The sequence below is a fragment of the Fringilla coelebs genome (assembly GCF_963513975.1).
Source record: "Fringilla coelebs genome assembly, chromosome: 27".
Taxonomy (NCBI): Eukaryota; Metazoa; Chordata; class Aves; order Passeriformes; family Fringillidae; genus Fringilla; species Fringilla coelebs.
The window spans coordinates 130,424-156,500 of NC_140053.1; the positions used below are offsets into that span (position 1 = coordinate 130,424).

Below are 26,077 nucleotides of genomic sequence, written 5' to 3' on the forward strand. Positions count from 1 at the left end.
TGTCCCCAGCTGTCCCCACGCTGTCCCCAGACTACCCCCACGCTGTCCCCATCCTGTCCCCACCCCATCCCCATGCTGTCCCCACCCTGTCCCCCCCGTCCCCCCGCTGTCCCCAGCCCCGGCCCGTGCCAGCCCCATACCCACCGTTCCTTTTGGGGTGCTGCCATCGGGCTGCAGGCTCAGGAAGGGGTTGGGGGCCATGGCCGGCCCCGAGCCCAGCGGGGGGGTGGCCTGGGGGGCCAGCAGGGCCCCGCCGGGGTTCAGCTGCTGCGGGGACAGCGAGGCCAGCAGGGAGCCCCCGCTGGGCGCGGCCGAGGTCAGCAGCGCGCTGGGGCTGGGGTGCAGCGGCGCCGAGGTGGCGGCCAGCAGGGACAGCTGCGACGAGCCCGACATCTGCAGCCGCTGCAGCTCCCGCTTCTGCTGGATCTGCTGCATCATCTGGAACACCAGCGCCTGCTGCTCCTGCGGGAACGGGAACAGCCGCGACACGGCTCAGGGCAGGGACGGAGCGGGGACGGAGCGGGGACGGAGCGGGAACAGAGTGGGGACGGAGCAGGGACAGAGGGGGGACAGAGCAGGGATGGAGCGGGGAGAGAGCGGGGACAGAGCGGGGACAGAGCAGGGACAGAGCGGGGACAGAGAGGGGACACAGCGGGGACAGAGCGCTCTGACACCAATACCCCACATTTCCAACCCATGAATGCACCAATTTCAAATCTGTGGAATTCACCATCCCGAAATCCCAAACTGGCTCTGCATTCCTTCCTGAATTTCGGGTGAGCGGGACCCGGGGGGAGCAGGCTCAGGGCTCACCTGCATCCTGAGGGACGCCCTGAAATCCGGGAAAACTGCAGGAATCGCTATGGCAACCATCGACCCACCGTGGCAGCCAGAGCTGCCATTGTCCTGTCCCCGCGGGTGACACGGTGACATCAGCTGCCCTCGGAAATTGGCTTTTCCCGGGATTTAAAAATAGCCTGACCCAGAAATGCATCCAGAGCAGCGGGCTGGGCTCCTGGGCGGAACGGGCACGGCCCAGTCCTGGTGACAGCACTGGTGGCACTCCCGTGTCAGCCCAGGCAGAGTGGAGACAGCACCGAGGTCTCTGCAGGGACAGGGCCTGGGGTCTGCCCCCTCGGGACCTGTCTGCCACCTCTCCACCCCCATTCCCGGGACGGGGGGTGCCGGCAGGGAGCCAAGAACCCCGGAGCAGCTGCCTGGGCCTTTCAGTGACCCCAGAGCCCTGAGCCACCCCTGGAGCCCCCCGGCACCTCCAGCTCTCCGTGTGGACGTGTCCAGACACGGCTGAGCTGGCTGGGATTGAAACAATTCGGGTTTTATTTCCCTCTAACCCCCAGCAGGGTCCTTGGCACGTTCTGCCTCTTCCCTGGGAGCCCGGAGCCAGCCCAGGATCCAGCAGGATTTGCATCCTGGGATGACTCCAGGAGGGAATGGCTCTCCCAGTTTCCCCCTCCCGACTTCCCGGAGCTCCCACCTTCTCACCCCCTCAGGATGTGGCAAACTCAGACTCAACTCAAATTAAACTTCCTTCCTTTGGTACAAAAAGAGTCCAAATCCCAACTCCTGTCCCCAGGAGCTGCCCCACCCCCTGCCTGGAGCTTTGCTCCTCGGGATTTGAGATGCTCCCCCATCCCCAATTCCCAAACCAGCTCTGAATTCCCTCGCCCAGCCCACGGTGGGTTCAGCCTCAAAATGCTCAGAGGGTTTGGGGACAGGGGGGAACGTCCAGGTTTAATTTCAGATTCTCCTCTCTGCTCTGAGCTTTCCCCAGGACCAGCACGCTCCCTGGCCTCCCTTACCGGGTTAAGGGGCTGGGAAGTCAGGAGCTGCTGCAGCTGCTGCAGCTGCTGCTCGTGCTGCTGCAGGACGTGCCGCTGCTGCTCCGTCAGGGGACTCAGGCTGGCCATGCTGCGGGAACAGACAGACACGGGGGCTGGAAAGATTTCCCTCCACGCCCAGCAGCATCCCAGGTGCAGGAGTGAGGGAGGAACGCGTTCCTCAGAAGCACATTTGGCAGGAGCCGGGAAATGCCCTGGCTGAGCTCTCCAGCTCTCTGCGGGAACACGCTGCAGGTGAATTCACCAGGGATGCAGGGATAATTGCACAGTTTGTGAAGGACCAGGGCTCCAATTTAGTGGCTGCTAAAATTCCTGCTGGTCCCCTCCCTGTGGATACCGTGCCTGGGATCACCTGGGAGCACTGGGCACTAAGCCAGGCTCCCCCAAGCCAGGCTTGGGGACAGCTCTCCAGGGCGGTCAGCGCGGCCAGAACCGCTCCCTCCCTCCCTGCCCGGAGCCGACCTGGGCTGCGGAGGCAGCGCCGCCCGTCCTCACCTGCTCAGGCCGGAGGAGAGCTGCAGGGCCGGGGCCGCGCTGGGCGGCGGGGCGGGCTGCGCTCCGTTCAGGCTCCCCAGGATCCCGTTGAGGGGCATCTGCTGGGCTCCGGCCAGGCTGCCCAGCAGGCCGTCCACCATGGGCACCGCCGAGAGGCCGTGGCTGGCCCCCGAGGCTCCGGCCAGCCCCCCGCCCGCCGCCCGGGCCAGGCCGTTCACCTGCTGCGCCCCGGGCAGGGGCAGCGAGGCGGGGCTGGGCTGCAGCATGGGCAGTGGCGGGGGGGTGCTGTGGAAGGACAGGGAGGAGCTGCTCCTGCTGGGACAGCCCGAGTGAGGGTCCTGGGGGAGAAACGGACACAGAGCATCGGGCTGGGGCGGCTGGGAAGGGGGGGCTCGGGTGGCTCAGGTGGCTCGAGTCTGAGGGGTCCCAGAACTCAGAGGGGTCCCAGAGCTCGGGTCCAGCCCTGTGGATGTCCAGCATCACCTGGAAGCGCTCTCACCTGGCGCTCCAGCTCTCAGCTACTCTACCCAGCCCTCGGGCACTGCAGGGAGAACCTGATCTCTGAGCCTGGGCTAGCAGGCTCTGCCAGCTGGCTACTGAGCCCTGGGGCTGCTGCGCTGCCCCTGCCCGAAGCCCTGCCCGGCTGCTGGTGCCCGCAGGGGCTGCTCTACCTCAGAGGACGTGGAGAGCGAGTTCTCGATGCCAAAGCTGTTCTTGCACGGGGGGCTCTTGCTGATGCTCAGGGAGTCTCCGGTGCAGACTGGGAGGGGAGAGGGGCGAGGGAGCAGAGTCAGGGCTGGACCCTGAAGTGGCCATAGGACAGATCCCGCCTGCTGTGACCCCGCAGCCACCCCCAGGGCACAGGGACACGTCAGCCCTCAGCCCCTGGGTGCCCTCAGTGCCCCGGTGCCCCCAGCCCCGGTGCCCTCACCGTTGGCAGGCAGGATGTACTGGGCCTGGCTGCCCGGGGCGTTGCTGCTGGTGACCACGGGGAAGGGGACGGACAGCTGGACATTGAGCAGCTGCAGCCGCTCCTTCTTGGCCGTCAGCGTCATGATCTGCTCCTGCAGCCGCTGGTTCTCCTTCTGCAGCGAGTGCAGCGCCTTCAGCATCTCCACAACTGCGGGGGGACCAAGGGGGGACAGGACAAAATGGGGGGGAAAAGGGAGCAAAGAGAAAAGGAGATCACAGGATTCACAATCAAACCCCCTGAGCAGGAGGGACTGACCCCACAGCACGGCCCCAGCTCCTCCCCCGGCACACACTGGGGCTTTGTCCCCACCTGGCTCTGCTGCCCGTGGGCACAATCCCAAAATCCCAGTGGCTCCCACCCTGAGAGCCCCGGGAGCTGCCCCCAGGAGCCCCGGGAGCTGCCCCGCCGCCCCCCGGCCGCACTCACTGTTCACCCCGGCCTCGCCGTTGCCCTGCTTCTCCAGGAGCTGCTCGATGTTGGGGGTGGCCTGCGGGACATTGTCCAGCTGCCCGCTGCTGCTGCACGACACGGTCTGGTCGAAGAGGGTCGGCAGGCTGCTGATGGGGGACCTGGGGGGGCCGGGGGCGTCAGGGGGGCCTGCTCCACTCCTGGATCCATCCCCGCTTCGTTCCTGTTCCATCCCTGTTCCATTCCCGCTCCATTCCTGTTCCATTCTCTGCTCCCATGGCTCCTCAGCCTGGGCCCGAGTGGCCGCAGCCCCCCAGGTCCTCCCATCCCACCCCATCCCCTCCCCTCCCATCCCATCCCCTCCCATCCCCTCCCATCCCCTCCCATCCCCTCCCATCCCATCCCATCCCATCCCATCCCATCCCAGCCCAGCCCATCCCATCCCATCCCAGCCCAGCCTGGCAGGGGCAGCAGGGGCTGGGAGCTCAGTGCCCCCTGCCCAGCCCTGCAGGGGCACCCAGAGCTGCTCCCATCCCATCCCATCCCATCCCATCCCATCCCATCCCATCCCATCCCATCCCATCCCATCCCATCCCATCCCATCCCATCCCATCCCATCCCATCCCATCCCATCCCATCCCATCCCCTCCCCTCCCCTCCCATCCCATCCCATCCCATCCCATCCCATCCCATCCCATCCCATCCCATCCCATCCCATCCCATCCCATCCCATCCCATCCCATCCCATCCCACCCCATCCCACACCCCAAGGAGCAGGGCAGGAGCTGTTTCGGTCCCCCCAGGCTGTGCCCCTGTCCCCGCCATCCCCATGGTGTCCCTGCTGTCCCCTCACTGTCTCCGGGGACACTCACATGGAGGACAGGCTCTCCTGCGGGGACGTCCCTCGGCAGCCGAAGCCGCAATCCTCCAGGTCGGGCTCTGCGCAGGGACAGGGACAGAGGGCCCGGGGTCAGCAGTGCCCGGTGCGTGCCCGGTGAGTTCCCGGTGTGTTCTCGGTGTGTGCCCGGTGCGTGCCTGGTGTGCGCTCGGTGTGCACTCGGTGTGCCCGCTGGGGAGCACCGGGTGGTACCGGGCGGCACCAGAACCGAGCGATCCCGGCAAGTACCGAACCGCACCGAGCAGCACCAGTACCGAGCCTCACCGAGCAGCACCGAGCAGCCCCGGGCAGCACCGAACGGGACCGGGCAGCCCCGAACGGGACCGGACAGCACTGAGCGGCCCCCGGGCAGCACCGAATCGGACCGAGCAGCCCCGGGCAGCACCGAACGGGATCGGGCAGCACCGAACGGGACCGGACAGCACTGAGCGGCCCCCGGGCAGCACCGAATCGGACCGAGCAGCCCCGGGCAGCACCGCACCGAGCAGCGCCGGCCCCGCGCTGCGCAAGGCGGCCCCGCCGGCGCCTCCGCCGGGGAGGAGCCGCTGGCACCGCCGGGCGCCCCGGCACGGTCGCGGCGGTCGCCCGGCAAGGTCACCCCGGCCCGCTCTGCCCCGCGCCGCGCCGGGCGGAGCTCTGCAAAGCCTGGAGCCGGTTTTCCCGGAGCCGCCGGGGGATGGGGCCGCAGGGAGGGAGGGACAAATCCCGTGCCAGGCCCTGCCCCCGGCCCCCCGGCCCCGGCCGGATCGCGTAACCCCGGGGGATCGGCTGTCACTCTCCAGGGAGTGACAGAATCGGGGGGAGCAGAGCTTTAAGGCCAGCCGGGATTCAGGATCCTTTCCCCAAAGCCAGTCCGGGTTCCTGGAGGTTCCGAGGTGCTCCCTAAGGAGCTTCAAGGGAATCACGGAATGGTTCGGGTTGGGAAAGGGCAATCATTAACCCAGCCCGGCCCTGTCCCCGCTCTGCCATGCCCCCAGGTGCCACATCCATGTGGTTTGGAACACTTCCCGGGATGGGGACTTGTTCCAGTGCCTGACCACCCTTTCCATGAGGAAATTTCCCCAAATATCCACCCTGAGCCAGTCCTGGCCCAGCCTGAGGCCGTTCCCTCTCCTCCTGTCCCTGTTCCCTGGGAGCAGAGCCCGACCCCCTGGCTGTCCCCTCCTGGCAGGGACTTGTGCAGACCCACAAGGTCCCTCCTGATCCCTCTTTTCTCCAGGATAAACAATCCCAGCTCCCTCAGCCTCTCCTGGCACTCCAAACCCTTCCCAGGCTATGCTCCAGTCCCTCCATGTCCTTCTTGGGAAGATCCCAAAACTGCCCCCAGGATCTGTGCCCTCAGCACTGCCCAGCTCAGCTTTGGCATCCAGAACCTTCTGCCAGAGCCGTCCCTGTGCCCCAGGAAATCTGGGATGGGGCTGCTGTGCACATGTGCAGGATATCTGCCATTCCAAGGGTAATCCATGATAAATCCTGGATTTATCTTCCCATCCCTGGAACGCTCGCTCCCCTTGACCTGGGCCCTGTTAGATGTGGTGGCTCCAGCCCCAGCTGACTCCCTGTCCCTCCTCTCCTTCCCCACGCATTCCCATGTGCAGGAATCCCAGGAATCTCCTGCAGGGAATGCCGGGATTCCCAGCGGATGCCCGGAGCAGGGATTTCCTGCTGCTGGGAATGAGCAAACCCAGCTGGGGCTTGGCAGCTCCTCCAGACAGGGCCAGGGGATCCTGGCTCCCTCATCCCCTCAGGAATGTGCTACTGGGACACTCTTCCAGGCAGGAATAGTCCATGTCATATCCATAATTCCTGGATGTGGCTGGAATCTCCCAGTACAAGATCCTGGAGCAGCTTCCAGCACTGAAATTGGCTCCTGAAGAGCTGGAGAGGGGCTTGGGACAAGGGATGGAGGGATAGGACACATGGAATGGGTTTAAACTGGGATAGGGCAGGGATAGATGGGGTTTGGGAATGAATTCCTCCCTGTGAGGGTGGGGAGGGGCTGGGATGGAATTTCCAGAGAAGCTGTGGCTGATACATCCCTGGGAGTGCCCAAGGCCAGGCTGGAGCACCCTGGGATGGTGGGAGGTGTCCCAGACCATGGATGATCCCAACCACAGGCACCCATTCCCCAGGAACACCCAGTTCATTCTCCAGGGCCACCCATGGCCCACGGCCACCCAGTTATCCTGGGACACACAGCATCATCCAGGGCCACCATTCTCCAGGGACATCCAATTATCCTGGGACAGCCATTATTATCCCGGGACACTCATGATCCAGGGACACCCATTATCCATGGACATTCCTTCTCCAGGGACATTCATTCTCCAGGGACACTCATGATCCAGGGACACCCGTGATCCAGGGACACCCATGATCCAGGGACACCCATTATCCAGGGACACTCATTATCCATGGACATTCATTCTCCAGGGACATTCATGATCCAGGGACACCCATGATCCAGGGACACCCATTATCCAGGGACACTCATTATCCATGGACATTCATTCTCCAGGGACACCCATGATCCAGGGACACCCATGATCCAGGGACACCCATTATCCAGGGACACTCATTATCCATGGACATTCATTCTCCAGAGACATTCAAGTATCCTGGGACAGCCATTATCATCCCGGGACACTCGTCTAGGGACACCCATGATCCAGGAACACCCATTATCCAGGGACACTCATTATCCATGGACATTCATGATCAGGAACACCCATTCTCCAGGGACACTCATTATCCATGGACATTCATGATCCAGGGACACCCATTCTCCAGAGACACTCCTGAGGTGCTGCTGGCAAACACGCCATCCCTGTCCCCCATGGCAGCCCTGGCTGTCACCCTGAGAGACAGCAGCTGGAAAAGCCGGGAATGCAGCAGTGGCCTCCTGTCCTGTCCTGTCCTGTCCTGTCCTGTCCTGGCGGGAGAGCCCTCGGGAATGCCAACTGGGACACACCTGGGAGCTCACCTACCTGCCCGGCTGCTCTCCGGCTGGCTCAGGAGGGGGTTCAGGGACAGCCCGGATGTCAGTGGGCTCCCGAAAATGTGCGAGGAGGGGAGGCTGAAGGTGGAGCCCGCCAGGGAAAACACCTGCATGGGAAGCAGGGAAACATCCTGGTTATTGCAGCTCTTCCCAGCTCCCGTGTTAAAAATATCCCCGGGAAGTCTGGCGAGAGGCTTGGCACCTTCCCAGCGCTGGCTGGGAGCCAGGAGCCCTGGGAATGGTGTGGATCCAATTGCTCTTCCCGGTGCAAGTGCTCCCAATCCCGAGTGTTCCCTGTCCCAACTGTCCCCATTCCCGACTGTCCCCATTCCCGACTGTCCCCATTCCCGACTGTCCCCATTCCTGACTGTCTCCAGTCCCAAGTGTCCCCATTCCTGACTGTCCCCAATCCCGACTGTCCCCATTCCTGACTATTCCCTGTCCCAACTGTCCCCAATCCCAACTGTCCCCATTCCCAACTGTCTCCAGTCCCAAGTGTCCCCATTCCCGGCTGTCCCCATTCCTGACTGTCCCCAATCCCGACTGTCCCCATTCCCGACTGTCCCCAATCCTGACTATTCCCTGTCCCAACTGTCCCCATTCCCGACTGTCCCCATTCCCGACTGCCCCCAATCCTGACTATTCCCTGTCCCAACTGTCCCCATTCCCGACTGTCCCCATTCCCGACTGCCCCCAATCCTGACTATTCCCTGTCCCAACTGTCCCCATTCCCGGCTGTCCCCAATCCCGACTGTCCCCAATCCCGACTGTCCCCATTCCCGACTGTCCCCATTCCCGGCTGTCCCCATTCCCGACTGTCCCCATTCCCGGCTGTCCCCATTCCCGACCGTCCCCATTCCCGCGTGCCCATTCCCGACTGTCCCCATTCCCGACTGTCCCCATTCCCGACTGTTCCCATTCCTGACTGTCCCCATTCCCGACTGTCCCCATTCCCGCGTGCCCCATTCCTGACTGTCCCCATTCCCGCGTGCCCCATTCCCGACTGTCCCCAATCCCGACTGTCCCCATTCCCGGCTGTCCCCATTCCCGACTGTCCCCAATCCTGACTATTCCCTGTCCCAACTGTCCCCATTCCTGACTGTCCCCATTCCCGACTGTCCCCATTCCCGACTGTCCCCAATCCCGACTGTCCCCATTCCCGGCTGTCCCCATTCCCGACTGTCCCCAGTCCCGCGTGCCCCATTCCCGACTGTCCCCATTCCCGACCGTCCCCAGTCTCGCGTGCCCCATTCCTGACTGTCCCCATTCCCGCGTGCACCATTCCTGACTGTCCCCAATCCCGACTGTCCCCATTCCCGACTGTCCCCATTCCCGGCTGTCCCCAGTCCCGCGTGCCCCATTCCCGACTGTCCCCATTCCCGACCGTCCCCATTCCCGCGTGCCCCCGGCCCTCCCCCGGCCCGGCCCGGGCCTCGCCTGCGTGGTGGAGCCGGCGGCGGCGGAGGAGGCGGCGGGGATGGAGCTGGCGAAGGGCGAGCGGCTGAGCTGGGGCAGGGCGGCGCCGGGCTGGTGCGGGAGCAGCCCCGAGGGCAGCGGCGTGCTGCACACCGCCCGCAGCGCCGCGCCCAGCGGGATCGGGTCCTTGTTGCTCGTGTAGATCCCTGCGGGACACAGACTCCAACTTATCCCGCTAATCCCCAGGGACAGGAGATTCCTGCCTTTCCCTAGGAAGAGATTCCTTCTTCTCCCACCTCTTCCAAGGGAGAAAGTATTCCGATTTGTGCCACCTCTTCCAAGGGAGAGAAGATCCCTTCGGATCCCACCTTTCCCAAGGAAGAGATTCCTTCTTATCCTGCCTTTCCCAAGGGTCAGGGAGCCACAATTCCCTCCTCAATTCCTGCTCCAAAGGGTCAGGCAGCCGCCGTTCCCTCCTCACCTTTCCCCTCTGGAGGCAGCGGGAAGGGATTGGGAACACTCGGGAATGGGAACACTCGGGAATGGGAACACTCGGGAATAGGAACACTTGGGATTGGGAACACTCGGGAATAGGAACACTTGGGATTGGGAACACTCGGGAATGGGAACACTCGAGACAGGGAACACTCGGGATTGGGAACACTCGGGACTGGGAATGGGAACACTCGGGAATGGGAACACTTGGGAATGGGAACACTCAGGACAGGGAACACTCGGGATTGGGAACACTCGGGATTGGGAACACTCGGGAATGGGAATGGGAACACTCGGGAATGGGAATGGGAACACTCGGGAATGGGAACACTCGGGAATGGGAACACTCGGGAATGGGAACACTTGGGAATGGGATTGAGTGTCAGAGCCCCTCCTCTCCCGGCTGCCTCAACCCCTTCCTGTCCCATGTCCCAGCTGTCCCCAGCCCAGCATCCCTTCCCAGGGATGGGGCTCCCAGGGAAGGGGCTCCACTGGGAGTTACTCGGAGTAACTGGGAGTTACTGGGAGTTACTGGTGTCTCCCAGCCCCGCTGGATGTGGGAACACTGCAATGACAAATTTTGTTTTTATAAAAGAGGGGTTAAATTTGACCACTCTGGAGAGTCCCTAATTTGGGGTCATGGAATATTCCCCTTTATCCAGCTGGGAATTCTGCTCTGGCTGGATGAGTCAGAGCAAAAGGGGTTTGGGATGTTTCCAGCTCAGATCTGCGCCCCAGATTTCTGGAAGCTGATAGGGGGGAGATTCCAGGCTGAAGGCTGGGATGGAGCAGGATGTGGATTTTTATGGATTCAAGGGACAGAACTCTGTGCAGGCAGGTCTGGACATGGCCAAACGTGCTGGAAAAGGCCGGAGAAGCCGAAAAAGGCTGTAACATTCCGGAAAAGGCTGGAAAATTCTGTTCAAAGGACCTGAGCGCACCTGAACCCCTCAAGGGGGAACGCACCTGAGCCCAGCAGCGGCGACTCCACGCTGAGGCTGGGCAGGCTCCCGGGGTGGCTGAAGCTCCGGGAAGAATTCCCAACGCTGGAGCTGACGAGGGATCCCCCGGAGAAGGGAGAGGAGGAGGTGGAGGTGGACCCAGCCAGCTGGGCCCCCAACACCTCTTTGCCTTTGCCCGCCTTGGGCCTGCCGGGGCCGTGCTTGTTCTTCTTGCTGCCCTTGTGCTTCTTCTCCTTGAGCACCTCTCCCTCCTCGGCGCCCAGCGGCGGCATCCGCTTGTGCCCGCTGCCAGCGGCGCCGCCCGCGGGGCCGCCGAGGGCGCCGGGGCCTTTGTGGTCGCCGGGGGAGGCGTCGCGGGCCCGGGGCTGGCCCACGGCCGAGGTGGAGAAGCGCATGATGGAGCCGAAGCCGGAGAAGATGACCTTCTGCTCGAAGACGTCGGCCTTGGCGCCCTCGGAGAGCGGCGAGCAGTGCGAGGACGAGCTGGAGCTGGCGGCCTTGCGGAACTTCTCGTCCTCCTGCTCCAGCTTGGGGAAGGGCGCGAAGTCCTGGGGGCCGGGCAGGCCACAGGAGGAGCCTGGGGACACCGAGGGGCAGGGGGGGCTGCTGGGCCTTCATCGCTCTCCTCCTCCTCCTCTTTAATCCCTCTCCTCTTCCCTGTCCTTCAGCGCTCTCCTCCTCCTCCTCCTCTTTAATCCCTCTCCTCTTCCCTGTCCTTCATCGCTCTCCTCTTCCTCCTCCTCCTTCATCGCTCTGCTTTCCTGCTTCATCCCTTGCCACTTCCACTTCATCGCTCTCCTCTTCCTCCTCTTTAATCCCTCTCCTCTTCCCTGTCCTTCATCGCTCTTCTCCTCCTCCTCCTTCATCGCTCTGCTTTCCTGCTTCATCCCTTGCCACTCCTACTTCATCGCTCTCCTCCTCTTCCTCCTCTTTAATCCCTCTCCTCTTCCCTGTCCTTCATCGCTCTCCTCTTCCTCCTCCTCCTCCTTCATCGCTCTTCTTTCCTGCTTCATCCCTTGCCACTCCTACTTCATCGCTCTCGTCCTCCTCCTCTTCCTCCTCTTTAATCCCTCTCCTCTTCCCTGTCCTTCATCGCTCTCCTCCTCCTCCTCCTCCTCTTTAATCCCTCTCCTCTTCCCTGTCCTTCATCGCTCTCCTCCTCCTCCTCTTTAATCCCTCTCCTCTTCCCTGTCCTTCATCGCTCTCCTCCTCCTCCTCCTCTTTAATCCCTCTCCTCTTCCCTGTCCTTCATCGCTCTCCTCCTCCTCCTCCTTCATCGCTCTGCTTTCCTGCTTCATCCCTTGCCACTTCCACTTCATTGCTCTCCTCTTCCTCCTCTTTAATCCCTCTCCTCTTCCCTGTCCTTCCTTACCCTCCTCCTCCTCCTCCATCACTCTCCTCTTTCTCCTTTCTCCTCCTCCTTCCTCTTACTCCCACCTCTCTTCTTCTTCCTCCTCCATCCCTCTCCTTTTCTCCATCCCTCCCCTCTTCCTCTTGTCTCCCACCTCCTCCATCTTTTCCCTCTCACTCTTTCCTCTCCTTTTCCTCCATATTCATCCTTTCCCTCTTCTCCTTCATCACTCTCCTCTTCCTCCTCCATCCCTCTCCTTTTTTCCTTCATCCCTCCCCTCTTTCTCCTTTCTTCTCCTTCCTCTCCCTCCTCCTTCTCCTCTTCCTCCTCCTTCATTCCTCCCCTTTTCTCCCTTCATCCCTCTCTTCTTCCTCATCCTCCATCCCCCTCCTTCCTCCCTCCCCCTCCTCCTCCTCCTCCTGCCCCTCACCGGCCGTCTGGAAGGTTCCTCCGGGCGGGGCCGATCCGAAGCCCCCGGAGCTCTTCCCGCTTCCCGTCTTCTTCCCCTTGTGGCTGCTGCTGTGGCTCGAGGATTTCCTGCCCTTGGCCTCTGCCCTGGCCACCTCCGAGCTCTCCTTGGTGGCCTCGTGGTGGCCCCCGGAGCCCTGGCAGGGGACAGACACGGGGGTGACCCGAGGGACCAGAGCTGGCTGCAGCCGCCGCTCCTTTTTCCCCCATTTTTCCCGATTTTCCTGATTTTCCCCATTTTCCCGTTTTCTCCAAATTTCCCAGTTTCCCCAAATTTCCAATTTACACAATTTCCTCCCTCTGCAGCGGGAATTGCCCCCTCTGCCCACCCAGGGCTGCTCAGCTCGGGTCGCTCCCGGCACAAAAGTGACTTTGGAACGTCCCCTGCTGCTCGGTGGCACCGGGAATCCCATCCCAGGGATTTGGCTCGTCCCAGGGAACCCCAGGGATTAAAGGGGGAAGGGAGCGGAGCCTCCAGCTCCTAAAACCTCCAGATTTGGGAAACCTCCTGATTCCATCCGGGATTTCAGATCCCTACCCCAGGTGTGCGGCACCCAGCACTGCCACCCTGCCTGGGGGATTTCCTTGGGAATGGGGCGGGACCAGAGATTCCCTGGGGGAATTTCCTCATCCTGGGGATGGGATGGGAGATTCCCTGGGGAAATTTCCAGGGAATTTCCTCATCCTGGGGATGGGAGATTCCCTGGGGAAATTTCCAGGGAATTTCCTCATCCTCAGGATGGGACTTGAGATTCCCTGGGGGAATTTCCAGGGAATTTCCTCATCCTTGGGATGGGACTGGAGATTCCCTGGGGAAATTTCCAGGGAATTTCCTCATCCTGGGGATGGGAGATTCCCTGGGGAAATTTCCAGGGAATTTCCTCATCCTTGGGATGGGACTGGAGATTCCCTGGGGAAATTTCCAGGAAATTTCCTCATCCTCGGGATGGGACTGGAGATTCCCTGGGGAAATTTCGAGGGAATTTCCTCATCAGGAGATTCCCGGGATCCCTGCAGCCATCCCAAAGCTCCGGCTGGGAACATTCCCAGGGGCTGGAGCAGCACCAGATGTTCCCAAATTCCAGCTGAGCTGCAGGAGCCCGGGGAGACAGGAGGGTGAAGAACCCGGGCAGATGCCAGGAAATCCAGGATTTCAGGATGAGAGGGAGAACTGTGGGAATTCAGCAGTGGGGAGAGGGGGAAGAGCCCAAACCCAGACCCCCCAAATCCCAAATCCCTTCAAAACCAGAGCCGAGGGCTCCAAATTCACCGGTTTTAGGTAACATGGCAACCAAAATTAAAAATATTCCTGTAATTATGAGATGGCCCAAAATGTGGGACCTTCCTGACACCCCTGACCCCGGCCGAGCCCTCCTGGGGACAAATCCTGGGATCCAGATCCATCCCTGGATTTAATCCCCGACAGCTGCAGGCGCCAGATGTGCCCGGAATTTGAAGGGATGGGAACGGGGGAATTCCGGGGAGAGAGAACTGGGAATTAAACCCTCCTGGATTTATGGGCTCAGCGGGAGAAACCGTCCTGATTTTTCCTCGGGAAGGGGAGAGGGGCCTGGGGGTGGGAATGGCCTGCTGAGAACGCCCCTTTCCCTCTTTTTCGGGTGGATTTTCCTGCCCCTTTTCCCTGTTTTCCAGCTGGATTTTCCTGCCCCTTTTCCCTGGTTTCTCAGTGGATTTTCCTGCCAATTTTTCCTGGGTTTTTGGGGTGGATTTTCCTGCCCCTTTCCCATTTTCCTGGATGGATTTTCCAGTTCCTTTTCCCTGTTTTCTCAGTGGATTTTCCTGCCCCTTTTCCCTCTTTTCTGGGTGGATTTTCCTGCCCCCTTTCCCTGTTTTTTTTGGGTGGATTTTCCCGCCCTTTCCCATTCTCCTGGATGGATTTTCCCGTTCCTTTTCCCTGTTTTCTGGGTGGATTCTCCTGCCCCTTTTCCCTGGTTTCTCAATGGATTTTCCTGCCCCTTTTCCCTGGTTTTTCAGTGGATTTTCCTGCCAATTTTCCCTGGTTTTTGGGGTGGATTTTCCCGCCCTTTCCCATTCTCCTGGATGGATTTTCCAGTTCCTTTTCCCTGTTTTCTCAGTGGATTTTCCTGCCCCTTTTCCCTCTTTTCTGGGTGGATTTTCCTGCCCCCTTTCCCTGTTTTTTTTTGGGTGGATTTTCCCACCCTTTCCCATTCTCCTGGATGGATTTTCCCGTTCCTTTTCCCTGTTTTCTGGGTGGATTTTCCTGCCCCTTTTCCCCGGTTTCTCAGTGGATTTTCCTGCCCCCTTTCCCTGTTTTCCAGCTGGATTTTCCTGCCCCTTTTCCCTGTTTTCTGGGTGGATTTTCCTGCCCCTTTTCCCTGGTTCCTCAGTGGATTTTCCTGCCCCTTTTCCCTGGTTTTTCAGTGGATTTTCCTGCCAATTTTCCCTGGTTTTTTGGGGTGGATTTTCCCGCCCTTTTCCATTCTCCTGGATGGATTTTCCAGTTCCTTTCCCCTGCTTTTTTTTTGTCTGGATTTCCTGGATGAATTTCCCTGCCCTTTCCCGGTTTTTTGTCTGAATTTCCTGGATGAATTTCCCTGCCCTTTCCCGTTTTTTGGTCTGGATTTCCTGGGTGGATTTCCCTGCCCTTTCCTGTTTTTTTTGTCTGGATTTCCTGGGTGGATTTCCCTGCCCTTTCCCGTTTTTTTGTCTGGATTTCCTGGGTGGATTTCCCTGCCCTTTCCCGTTTTTTTGTCTGGATTTCCTGGATGAATTTCCCTGCCCTTTCCTGTTTTTTTTGTCTGGATTTCCTGGGTGGATTTCCCTGCCCTTTCCCGTTTTTTGGTCTGGATTTCCTGGGTGGATTTCCCTGCCCTTTCCCGTTTTTTTGGTCTGGATTTCCTGGATGAATTTCCCTGCCCTTTCCCGTTTTTTTTTGTCTGGATTTCCTGGATGAATTTCCCTGCCCTTTCCCGTTTTTTGTCTGGATTTCCTGGGTGGATTTCCCTGCCCTTTCCCAGTTTCCCAGTGGATTTTCCCGTCCCACAGCCCCGGAACCTTCTCGGCAGGCACGGCCACGGGCGCCGGGGGGAGGCTGCTGGGGGACTCCGGCCGCTTTTTGTGCTTCTGCTTCGGCCTCTCCTTGTCCTTGCGGCTCTGGAAAAAACCAGGAACCTCTGGAATGCCGGAATTCCCAGCGCTGGGAAGGGCAGCACCAGATCCCGCAAAGGAATCCAAATCAATCCCCATTCCCAGAGTTTTCCAGGGGCAGATCTCATAAAGGAATCCAAATAAATCCCCATTCTGGCCGTTTCCCAGCCCAGATCCCACAGAGAAATCCAAATAAATCCCCATTCTCGCAGTTTTCCAGCCCAGATCCCACAAAATCCTCACCCATCCAGGGGCAGGAAAAATTCCTTTATTCCTCTCCCACTTTCCGCAGACACCCAAAAACTCCCAAAATTCAGGATTTATGGGACTAAAGCCAGCCCCACATGAACACTGGGTTCTGCCTCCCAGGTTCCCAGCTGCTTTTCCCAGAAATTCCAGGATTTCCAAGATCCTGGAGCTGTTTTTAGGAGCAGAATTTAAAACAGAATTAAAAAATTTAAAAATTTTTCCTCCTCTGGGATTGAGGAATCCTGGAGCCATTTTTAATGGCTTCAGAATTTAAAAATTCCCATTCCACCCAGATCCCCTAAACAATTCCTTTATCCAGAAAAACCCTTTCCAGAGGTGGATTTAACCCCTTTTCCCAGATAATCTGATCTGAAACATTCTCAAATTCCCATGAATTAATTTTCACCCCTAAAATCCGCCAAAAAAATCGGAATTTTTAATCCATCAAAACTCCAAATCTGAGGGGGGAAAAATTATGGATTTTGAGGTTTGAAGGCGCCTTCACCTGGTGGGTTGAGGGAATGGTGCGAACCTGGGGGATTGCGGGAATTTTGGGAATCTTGGGGGTTTCCTCACCTTTTTTGGGCGCTCGTGGTGGGACAGGTGCTTCTCCTGGGCCGGGGACGCCGAGCGGCTCCTCCTGCCCGGGAGGAAGGAGCTGCTCCCGGAATGGCGCGAGGTCTTCTGGGGGAAAACGGGGCGGAAATGGGAAAAAAGGGGAAAAACGCGGAAAAAACAGAGGGAGAAGGGGAAATGGGGAAAAAGGGGGAAAAACACGGAAAAAACAGAGGGAGAAGGGGAAATGGGGAAAAAAGGGGAGAAACATGGAAAAAACAGAGGGAGAAGGGGAAATGGGGAAAAAGGGGGAAAAACACGGAAAAAACAGAGGGAGAGGGGGAAAGGGAAGAGGGGAAAGAGGGGGGGTGGGAAACAGAGGGAAAAAGGGGAAAAAACATGGAAAAAACAGAGGGAGAAGGGGAAATGGGGAAAAAGGGGGAAACGTGGAAAAAACAGAGGGAGAAGGGGAAATGGGGAAAAAGGGAGAGAAACACGGAAAAAACAGAGGGAGAAGGGGAAAGGGAAGAGGGGAAGGGGGGGGGAAGAGAGGGAAAAAGGGGAAAAACATGGAAAAAACAGAGGGAGAAGGGGAAATGGGGAAAAAAGGGGAGAAACACAGAAAAAACAGAGGGAGAAGGGGAAAGGGAAGAGGGGAAAGAGGGGGGGTGGGAAACAGAGGGAAAAAGGGGAAAAAACATGGAAAAAACAGAGGGAGAAGGGGAAAGGAAAGAGGGGGAAAAAACCAGAGGGAAAAGAGGGGGAAATGAGGAAAAAGGGAAAAAAGGGGGAAGGGCGAGAAAGAAGGAAAAGAGGAAATAAAAGGTGGGAAAGTGGAAAAAAGAGGAAAAAGGAAAAAAAAAGGAGGGAAAAGGGGGGAAGAAAAGAGGGAAAGGGGAAAAAAAAAGAAGGAGAAGGGGAAAAAAAGAAGGAAAAGGGAAAAAAGAGGGAAAAGGGAAAAAAAAGAGGGAAAAGGGGGGAAAGAAAAGGGGAAAAGGGGAAAAAAAGAAGGAAAAGGGGGAAGAAGATGGAAAAGGAAGAAAAAAGATGGGAAAGGGGAAGAAAAGAGAGAAAAGGGGAAGAAAAATAAATTAAAATTCCTTAAATAAATGAAAGTTCCCTAAATAAAGAAAAAGTCCCTAAGTAAATCAAACCCACCAAATTAAATAAAAATTCCTGAAATACATGAAAATTTCCAAAATAAATAAAAAACTCTCTAAATAAATAAAAAAATGCTCTCAAGAAATTAAATTCCTGAGACAAGTGGAACTCCCTGAATAAATAGAAGTTCTCTAAATAATTAGGAATTCCTGAAATCCCCGGAATTCCCGGATCTCACCATTTTGTTGAAGTGGTATTTGCAGTAGCCACAGTATTTGACGTTGTCGACCTCCAGCACCTCCTCCTCGCACAGGAGTCCGGCCATCTGTGCACTGATCCAGGGAAAATCCGGGAAAATCCGGGAAAATCAGCGAGAAAACGGGGGAAAATCAGGAAAATTGGCAGGAACACAGGGAAAACACGAGAAAATCAGCAGGGAAATGGGGGGATGAAAAATCAGCAGGAAAACAAAAAAAAAAACCCAGGAAAATCTGTCGGATTCCACAGGTTCCAAGAGAATTCCCAAACTTCGGGAACTCCCTGGAAAAACCTCCTGGGGTGAGGAGGAGGATGAAGAGGCAATTCCAGCCCTGAATGACCTCGAGGAAGGATCAACCCCAAACCCCCCACAACCCCCCTGGAACGGGGCAGGGGAACGAGCGTTCCACCGGCTCCAACGGAATTCCCAAACCCCGGGAACAGCCTGGAAAAACCCAGAAAAGGCTCCTGGGCCAGGAGGAAGAAGGGACAGCTCCAGCCCTACACAACCCCACGGGGGGACCAGCCCCAAACCCCAGAGCCCCCAGAGCCCCCAGAGCCAGGGCGGGGAAGGGGCAGCCGGGGGCGCCTTCCCGGGGCGAATTCCCGGGAATCTCACCAGGTGACGTGGAAGGCCTGGCGGCAGCCGTGGCGGTTGCAGGCCATGCAGGCCCCCGAGGCCGCCTTGCTCTCCCGGCCCTGCTCCTCGCAGATGTAGCAGGTCTGGGATGGGCGAAAAGAAAAACAAAACGTGGGAAAAGCCGTTTTTTCCCAAGAGGAAAAAAATTCCCCAAGTCTCATGGAATGCGTCGGGCCGGGAGGGGGTTGGGGGCTGGGCGAGTTTCCGACCCTGCCTTCCCCACCTGCCGCCCCTGGGAAGGAATTTCTGGGGTACCCAGGAAATTTTGAGGTGATCCCATGAAAATTCCTCAGTGGGATGCACAAAACTTCTCCTTTTTTCCCCCGAAATCCCAACTGCCCCGTTGGAACCAGCATGGAATTCCATGGATTCGGTTGGCTCCGGTTGTTCTGCCATGAAATTCCTCAAATTCCCATTTTCTCCCCCAAAACCCACCCAAATATGGAGGATTGAACATAGCATTCCATAGATTCAGTTGGATCCAGTTGTTCCGCCATGAAATTCCTCAGATTCCCATTTTCTCCCCCAAAACCCACCCAAATATGGAGGATGGAAGGCAGCATTCCACGGATTCAGTTGGCTCAAGCCTTTCAACAAGAATTCCCCCAAATTCCCATTTTCTCCCCCGAAAACCCGTCCGGATGGGGAGGACCCAACACAGAATTCCATGGATCCAACTGGTTCCCACCGTTCCACCAAGAAATTCCTCAAATCCCATCGATTTGGGGAAGACAGACGGGGAAGAGCAGAAATTTCCTGGCAAATCCGGGGATTTCCTTGTTTTTTAATGGAATTTGAGCAGCTGCGGGGCTGGGATAATCCGGGAAGGAGCGGCGGGGGGACGGGATGATCCCGAAATCCCGAAATCCCGTTTTTTTACCTTTATCCCGGTTTTACCTTGTTGAAGCGGTCGTGGGGGACGTACTGGAGCACGATGGGCTCCATGGTGAGCACGTTGGCGAACTGCACCTCGGGGATGTACAGGGCACACACCACGTGGGCCCAGCCTGGAAAAGGGAGGGAAAACAGGAATTCAGGCCGGGAATTCCCCCCCAAAAAAAAAAAAAATCTGTGCCAAAAAAATCTCCCGTCCCAAAAAACCCCACGCCAAAAAAACTACACGTCAAAAACGTCTAAGTTGCAAAAAAAAACGCTTTCATCCTAAAAAATGTTCCGTGCCCAAATAGCCTCTATTCCCCCCCCAAAAAATCTTCATCCCCAAAAAATCTCCATCCTTAAAAGCTTCTGTGCCTAAAAAACCTCCATGCCAAAAAACCCTGAATCCCAAAAAAACCCTGAATCCCAAAAAACTCTCCATCCCCAAAACTCCCTTCATTCCAAAAAAAAAACTCCATGCCAAAAAAAAAACTCTTAATCCCAAAAAACCCTCCATCCCCAAAATTCCATTCTGGAGAAACCTCCATCCCAAAAAACCCTCCATCCCGAAAAAACCTCCGTCCCAAAAAATCTGCAGGAAAATCCCACATGGAAAATCCTCTGGGATCCCACTGTGATCCCGCAGATTGGAAAATTCCTGCGGGATTGACCCCAAAATCCCACAGTTTTGGGCTCCAATCCCAGCTCAGGCAGGAAAAACAATCCCTTTTGGCAGAGGCTCCAAAAAGGGAATTTCTGGGGCAAAGGGGGAGGTGGGATTTGGGATTTTCCAGGCGGGAATTCCGCAGCCGGGGCTGCTCACCCCCGTTGTCCGTGCGCTTCAGGGCTCCGTCCTTGTGGGGACACAGCTCGCACCTCTGGAAGGGAGAAAGAACACCAAAATTCACCGATTTCAGCCGTAAAATTCAAATTTCACCAGCTGCAATCGATAAAATTTAAATTTAATAAGTAAAATTCACCCGATTTCAGCCGTAAAATTCAAATTTCAACAGCTGCAATCGATAAAATTTAAATTTAATAAGTAAAATTAATCCGATTTCAGCCGTAAAATTCAAATTTCACCAGCTGCAATCGATAAAATTTAAATTTAATAAGTAAAATTCACCCGATTTCAGCCGTAAAATTCAGATTTCATCAGCTGCAATCGATAAAATTTAAATTTAATAAGTAAAATTCACCCGATTTCAGCCGTAAAATTCAGATTCCGTCAGATTCGATTAGGTTTCATTGATGACATTGAGGTTTTATCAATAAAATTCAAATGTCATGGATAAAATTAAAACTTAACCCATGAAATTCGAATTTCAATTAAAATTCAATCAAAAAGATTCAAATGCAATAAAATTTAATTGATAAAATTGAAACTTAGTCAATAAAATTGAAATTTAATCCCAAAAATGCAAATTTCACAAATAAAATTCAAATGTGATAAAATTTAATTGACAAAATCGAAAATCAGTCGATAAAATTGACATTTAATCCCAAAAACGCAACTTTCATGAATAAAATTCAAATGTAACAAAGTTTAATGTCTAAAATTCAAATTTCTTCCATTTAATTCCTGGTTTAGGACCAGAAAATCCCCGATCCTGCCCCAAAAAGGAGCTGCTGCCAGGACAGGGCTGTGGGATGAGGACTGAGGAGCTTTTTGGGGAAAAAACACCTCAAAAAAGCTCTAAAAAATGGATTTAAATGCCCAGGGCAAAGTTTTGCTTTTGGGGCTTTTTTAGGGCCGGTTTTAGGGGCTGTGGTTGAGGAGTAAAACCGAAAGCGGTGACTCAGAGTAAAAAATAAATTGAGTTTTTATCTCTGCCTGCTCCTTCCTTCCGCCTCTCGCGAGGTTTTTCCCCCCGTTTTGGGGTCGTGGTCGGGTTTGGTGCCACCCCAAATCCAGGCTGAGAGGGGGCGGGGTCGTTTTTGGGGTGCCCTGAAAAATCTCCCCTGTGATTTCTTCTTTGGGCGTTTTTTAATTTTTAAAAACGACCCAAAAATCTTGGGAAAAGCCCCAAAACCTGGGGGAGCCCCATCCAGGATTTTCCCCACTCACCACCCGGGCGGCTCTTTCCTGGGATTCGCATTTCCGGCAGAACCAGGGCCCGGTGGGAACCTGGACAATCCCATAGCAAGCTGGGGGAAAAGGCAAAAAAACCCAAATTAAACCGCTTTAAATCCATTTATTTCTGCTTTCTCAGGGGTTTAAAAATGTTTGGGTCAGGCTGGAAGTAAACAGGAGGAAAATCAGGGAGGAGAACAGGATCGGCGCCGAGAAATCCTGAAAAAAAGGCAAAATGAAATAAAAATGTAAAATATTGAGGAAACCATGAGTGGTTAATAGAGCCCCCCAAGAAGGGTTAAGAGCATTTATAAATTGTATTTTCTGCTCATTTTTTACTTTTTTTTTCCCCTTGTTTTGGGGGTTTTTTTTTTTTGCTCTTTGGAGCAAAATTTTTCCCTTAAAAAATCCAAGATGTTCATGGAACCCTGATTGGGGAATGAGGCCTCGAATAAGGGAGTAAATAATTTATAAATTGTATTTTCTGCTCATTTTTTACTTTTTCCCCCCTTGTTTGGGGGATTTTCTCCTCTTTGGGACACCATTTTTCCATTAAAAATTCAGGATATTCACAAAACCATCTGATGGGAAACAAGGGCTCTATAAAGGAGTTAAGGACATTAATAATTTCTATTTTCAGCTCATTTTCCACATTTTTCCCTTGTTTTTCCGCTTTCCCCTGGCAGTCCCCACTGGCTCCAGCTGAGCTCGTTCTTGGCGCTCAGCCTGGGCTAAAGATGGACCCGGGCCTTCCCGGGAATTTCACTCTCCCTGTTTACTTCCCACTTTTCTTCCCTGTTTTACCCCATTTTCCCCTGATTTTCCCATTTTCCCCTGCTTTTTCTCTGGTTTTTACCATTTCTCCCTGGTTTTCCCCATTTTCCCTGTTTTCTCCTCATTTTTCTCCCTGTTTATTTCCTGTTTTCTTCCCTGTTTTTCTCTGTGTTTTCCCCGTTTACCTCCTCTGTTTTTTCCCCTGTTTTCCCTGGGCTCTTCCCCCATTCCTCCCGATTTTTCTCCCTCTTTCCCCCGTTTATTTCCCTATTTTTTCCCGAGCAGGACGAGCCCCCACGGTTCCTTTTTGGGGCTTGAGCTCTTGGGGGAGTAAAAACCTCCCCGAAGCCGCAGGGGCTGGGCAGGGCCCCAAAAGGGGAACCACCACATCCTGCAGGGCCCCCAGAAACCCCAAATGAACTCCTGGGCTTCCCACAGGCACCGACCGGGCCCAGAGACCTTTCCTGGCCCCTCTGAAACTCTTCCTGAAAATCCGAAACTTTTCTTGAAAATCCCAAAGTCTTCTTGATGCTCTGAACCTGTTCTTGAAAACCCGAAACTCTTCCTCATGCTCTAGAATGGTTCTTGAAAATCTGAAACTGTTCCTGACCCCTCTGAAATTCTTCCTGCGCCTCTGAAACTCTTCTTGAAAATCTGAAACTTTTCTTGAAAAGCCAAAAGTCTTCTTGATGCCCCGAACCTGTTCTTGAAAATCCAGAATGGTTCCTGACCCTTAAAAGCTGTTATTGAATATTTGGAACTCAACCCGACGCTCTGGAACTCTTCCTGGCCCCTAAAAGCTGTTCCTGGCCCCCCTGAAATTCTTCCTGATGCTCTGGAACTGTTCTTGAAAATCTGAAACTCCTCCTGATGCTCTAGAATGGTTCTTGAAAATCTGAAACTGTTCCTGACCATTAAAAGCTGTTCCTGACCCCCCTGAAATTCTTCCTGTGCCTCTGGAGCTCTTCCTGAAAATCTGAAACTCCTCCTGACGCTCTGAAACTGTTCTTGAATATTTGAGGCTGTTTCTGCCCCCCTGGATCTGGTTTGGAAAATCCAAAACTCTTCCCGAGACCCTGAAACAGCTCTTGCCTCTCTCAAACTCTTCCTGATCCTTAAAAACTGTTCCTGACCCCCTGGAAGTGTCCTGAACAAGGGACAGGGACAGGGACGGGGCTGGACACACAGACAGGATGGAGCTGGACACAGGGACAGGGCTGGACACACAGACAGGACAGAGCTGGACACAGGGACAGGGACAGGGACAGACAGGGACAGGGCTGGACACACAGACAGGGACAGGGACAGGGACGGGGCTGGACACACAGACAGGACGGAGCTGGACACAGGGACAGGGACAGGGACAGGGACAGGGCTGGACACACAGACAGGACGGAGCTGGACACAGGGACAGGGCTGGACACACAGACAGGACAGAGCTGGACACAGGGACAGGGACAGGGACAGAGCTGGACACACAGACAGGGACAGAGCCAGACACAGGGACACAGAAAGGGCTGGATCGTGGACAGGCCCAAAGCCAAACCCACGGACAGAGCCAGACCCACAGACAGAGCCAGACCCACGGACAGAGCCAGACCCACGGACAGAGCCTGACCCACGGACAGAGCCTGACCCACGGACAGAGCCAGACCCACGGACAGAGCCAGACCCACGGACAGAGCCTGACCCACGGACACCCAGAGCCAGGAGCGAGCGCCGGGAATGGACGGAGAGAGAGCAGGAAGAGCTGGAGATGCACCGGGACAGGGACGGGATAAAAAATAACCGGGACAGGAACGGGATAAAAAATAACCGGGACAGGAACGGGATAAAAAATAACCGGGACAGGAACGGGATAAAAAATAACCGGGACAGGAACGGGATAACAACAACGGGGACAGGGACGGGATAACAACAACCGGGACAGGAACGGGATAAAAAATAACCGGGACAGGGATGGGATAACAACAACCGAGACAGGGACAGGGACGGGATAACAACAACCGGGACAGGGACAGGGACGGGATAACAACAACCGGGACAGGGACGGGATAAAAAATAACCGGGACAGGGACGGGATAACAACCAGCGGGACAGGAACGGGATAACAACAACCAGGACAGGAACGGGATAACAGCAGCCGGGAGAACAGCGCGGCCCGCGCAGCCCGGAACCCTGTGCGCATTCCAAACACACCGAGCCGGGATCGCCGCGCCTCCGCCGCCTCGAATACCGATTTTAATCCGGATTTGTTTTGTTCACCGAGCCGAGGACAAACTTTCCGGGCCCGCTACCGCGCGCTGGGGGCGGGCTCGGAGTCATTTAAAATGCAAATCGCCCGTGTCGCCGGAGCAGCGGGCGGAGGAGGCGGAGGAGGAGGAGGAGGGCTGCCTTCCTCCCTCCCTACCCTCGCAGGAGGCAGCTCCGGGCCCCGCCGCCCCCTCCGGAGCTTCCCCGCGGCCCCCCCGACACCCCCGGGCCGGGCTGGGGGCGGCGGCGCCTCTTCCCCCCCTTCCCCTCCCCGCTATACCGGGGGGGCACCGGAGAAATCCCCCCGCTCGCCACCCCCGGGGGGCTCCGCTGCGCCCCAACTCCTCCCCGCCGTGTCCCCGCCGTGTCCCCCCCCCGCGGCCGCGCCACCTCGGCGGCGACACCGTTATTTGGAACAATAGCGCTAAAACAAAGCGCGCCCCCCCGCCGCCGCCGCCGCCCCCATCCTCACCCCGCCCCGTCCCCGGGGGCGCTCGGGGGGCTCGGGGAGGGGCTGGGGGGGCCGTGCCGGGCTCACCTTGGTGCACGGCCACATTGCAGCCGTGGCCGTCGCAGTAGACGAGCGGGTTCTCCGCCCAGCCGCGCTCGTCGGAACACACACAGCAGCCTCCCACCATCTCCTTCATACTTCCAGGAGGGTTTCCTGCCCCCCCGCCTCCCTCTGCGCGCTCCTCCTCCTCCTCCTCCTCCTCCTCCTCCGTGCTGCCCCCTCCCCGCCTCTCCCGGGGGGACCGCCGGGGGGGACAGCGGCGACAGCGAGAAGCCACAAGCGGGCGGGGCGAGGCGCTGATGAAGGGACCGGGGGACAGCGCGGGGACAGCGCGGGGACAGCGGGGGGTGGCGGATGTGGCCCCGCGCCACGCGGGTCCCCCCCCCCCCCTTCTGCCTGTCCCCCCCGTTTATCTCCGTACCCCCCCCGTTTATCTCCGTACCCCCGTTTATCTCCGTACCCCCGTTTATCTCCGTACCCCCGTTTATCCCCGTGTCCCCGTTTATCCCTGTCCCCCCGCTGGTCCCCGTCCCCCCCGGTTCGTCCCCATCCCCCCCAGTTTGTCCCAGTCCCCCCCAGTTTGTCCCCGTGTCCCCGTCCCCCCCTCCCCCGGTACAATCATGGCGGCGCCGCCCGCACGCTCCGGTAAAATTTGCGGTTCACGGATCTCGGCGCGGCCGGGCGGGCGGGTTTGCGCGCGGGTGATATCTTGGATTTTTGGGGTTTTTTTGAACCGTTCCCTCACGCTTTGGGATGAGGATTTTGGGGTTTTTCCCCCTCCAGCCTCCTGTGCCCGGCTGGCATCGGGCTGTGGGCGCGTTCCCCATGGAGCGCTCCGCAGGGATGAGCCGGCAGCGCTCCGTAAATCCCATTATCCCGAAATTCCCGGATCCCGGGTCCGCCAGCGCCACCGGCTGTCCTGGCCCGAGACTCCGCTGGAAAAGGGATTTAACCCCTTGGCACCTCGGGAAGGAGGAAAAATGTTCCTTCCCCACTTGGGGGTTTGTGCGCGGCAGGAGGAGTGGTGGGAATCAGCGGGAAAACAGGGAAATGATCCTGGAATATCGGGAATATTTATTGATGGGACTGTGTCTGCAGGGAATGAGTGAAGGGGAATTATCCTGAAATACTGGGAACATTTCTCTTTGGGATTGCACCTGTATGAAAGGAGGGAAGAGGAATAATCCTGAAATATTTGGAATGTTTATTTATGGGATTACACCTGCTGGGAATGAGTGAAAAGATCCTAAATATTGGGAATATTTCTTTTTTGGGGGCCTTTTATCCCCCTACTCCTTGCACTCCTGGAGAGTTTTGGGATGGATTCCCTGGCA

General features: G+C 56.8%; 1 protein-coding gene across 3 annotated transcripts in view; it reads right to left on the reverse strand.

Annotated features, from left to right (window-relative positions):
* MLLT6 (MLLT6, PHD finger containing) overlaps nt 1-24,903 on the reverse strand; it is a 28,738-nt gene extending 3,835 nt beyond the window's left edge. The window contains exons 1-19 of one of the 3 annotated variants that reach the window (XM_084222272.1): nt 24,771-24,903; nt 21,200-21,279; nt 19,955-20,009; nt 19,153-19,262; nt 18,235-18,338; nt 17,596-17,689; nt 16,278-16,382; nt 15,360-15,458; nt 12,286-12,460; nt 10,509-11,081; nt 9,069-9,253; nt 7,621-7,738; nt 4,608-4,674; nt 3,754-3,896; nt 3,286-3,474; nt 3,026-3,114; nt 2,355-2,692; nt 1,821-1,929; nt 145-462 (exon numbers count right to left, since the gene is read on the reverse strand). In XM_084222272.1, coding sequence (XP_084078398.1) covers nt 145-462; nt 1,821-1,929; nt 2,355-2,692; nt 3,026-3,114; nt 3,286-3,474; nt 3,754-3,896; nt 4,608-4,674; nt 7,621-7,738; nt 9,069-9,253; nt 10,509-11,081; nt 12,286-12,460; nt 15,360-15,458; nt 16,278-16,382; nt 17,596-17,689; nt 18,235-18,338; nt 19,153-19,262; nt 19,955-20,009; nt 21,200-21,279; nt 24,771-24,879 — 3,060 coding nt within the window. In that variant the 5' untranslated portion in view covers nt 24,880-24,903. Of the gene's footprint in view, nt 1-144; nt 463-1,820; nt 1,930-2,354; nt 2,693-3,025; nt 3,115-3,285; nt 3,475-3,753; nt 3,897-4,607; nt 4,675-7,620; nt 7,739-9,068; nt 9,254-10,508; nt 11,082-12,285; nt 12,461-15,359; nt 15,459-16,277; nt 16,386-17,595; nt 17,690-18,234; nt 18,339-19,152; nt 19,263-19,954; nt 20,010-21,199; nt 21,280-24,178; nt 24,254-24,770 lie in introns of those variants that run through there. The other 2 variants (XM_084222271.1, XM_084222273.1) reach the window with 2 other exon arrangements.
* Nucleotides 24,904-26,077: the final 1,174 nt, after the last annotated feature.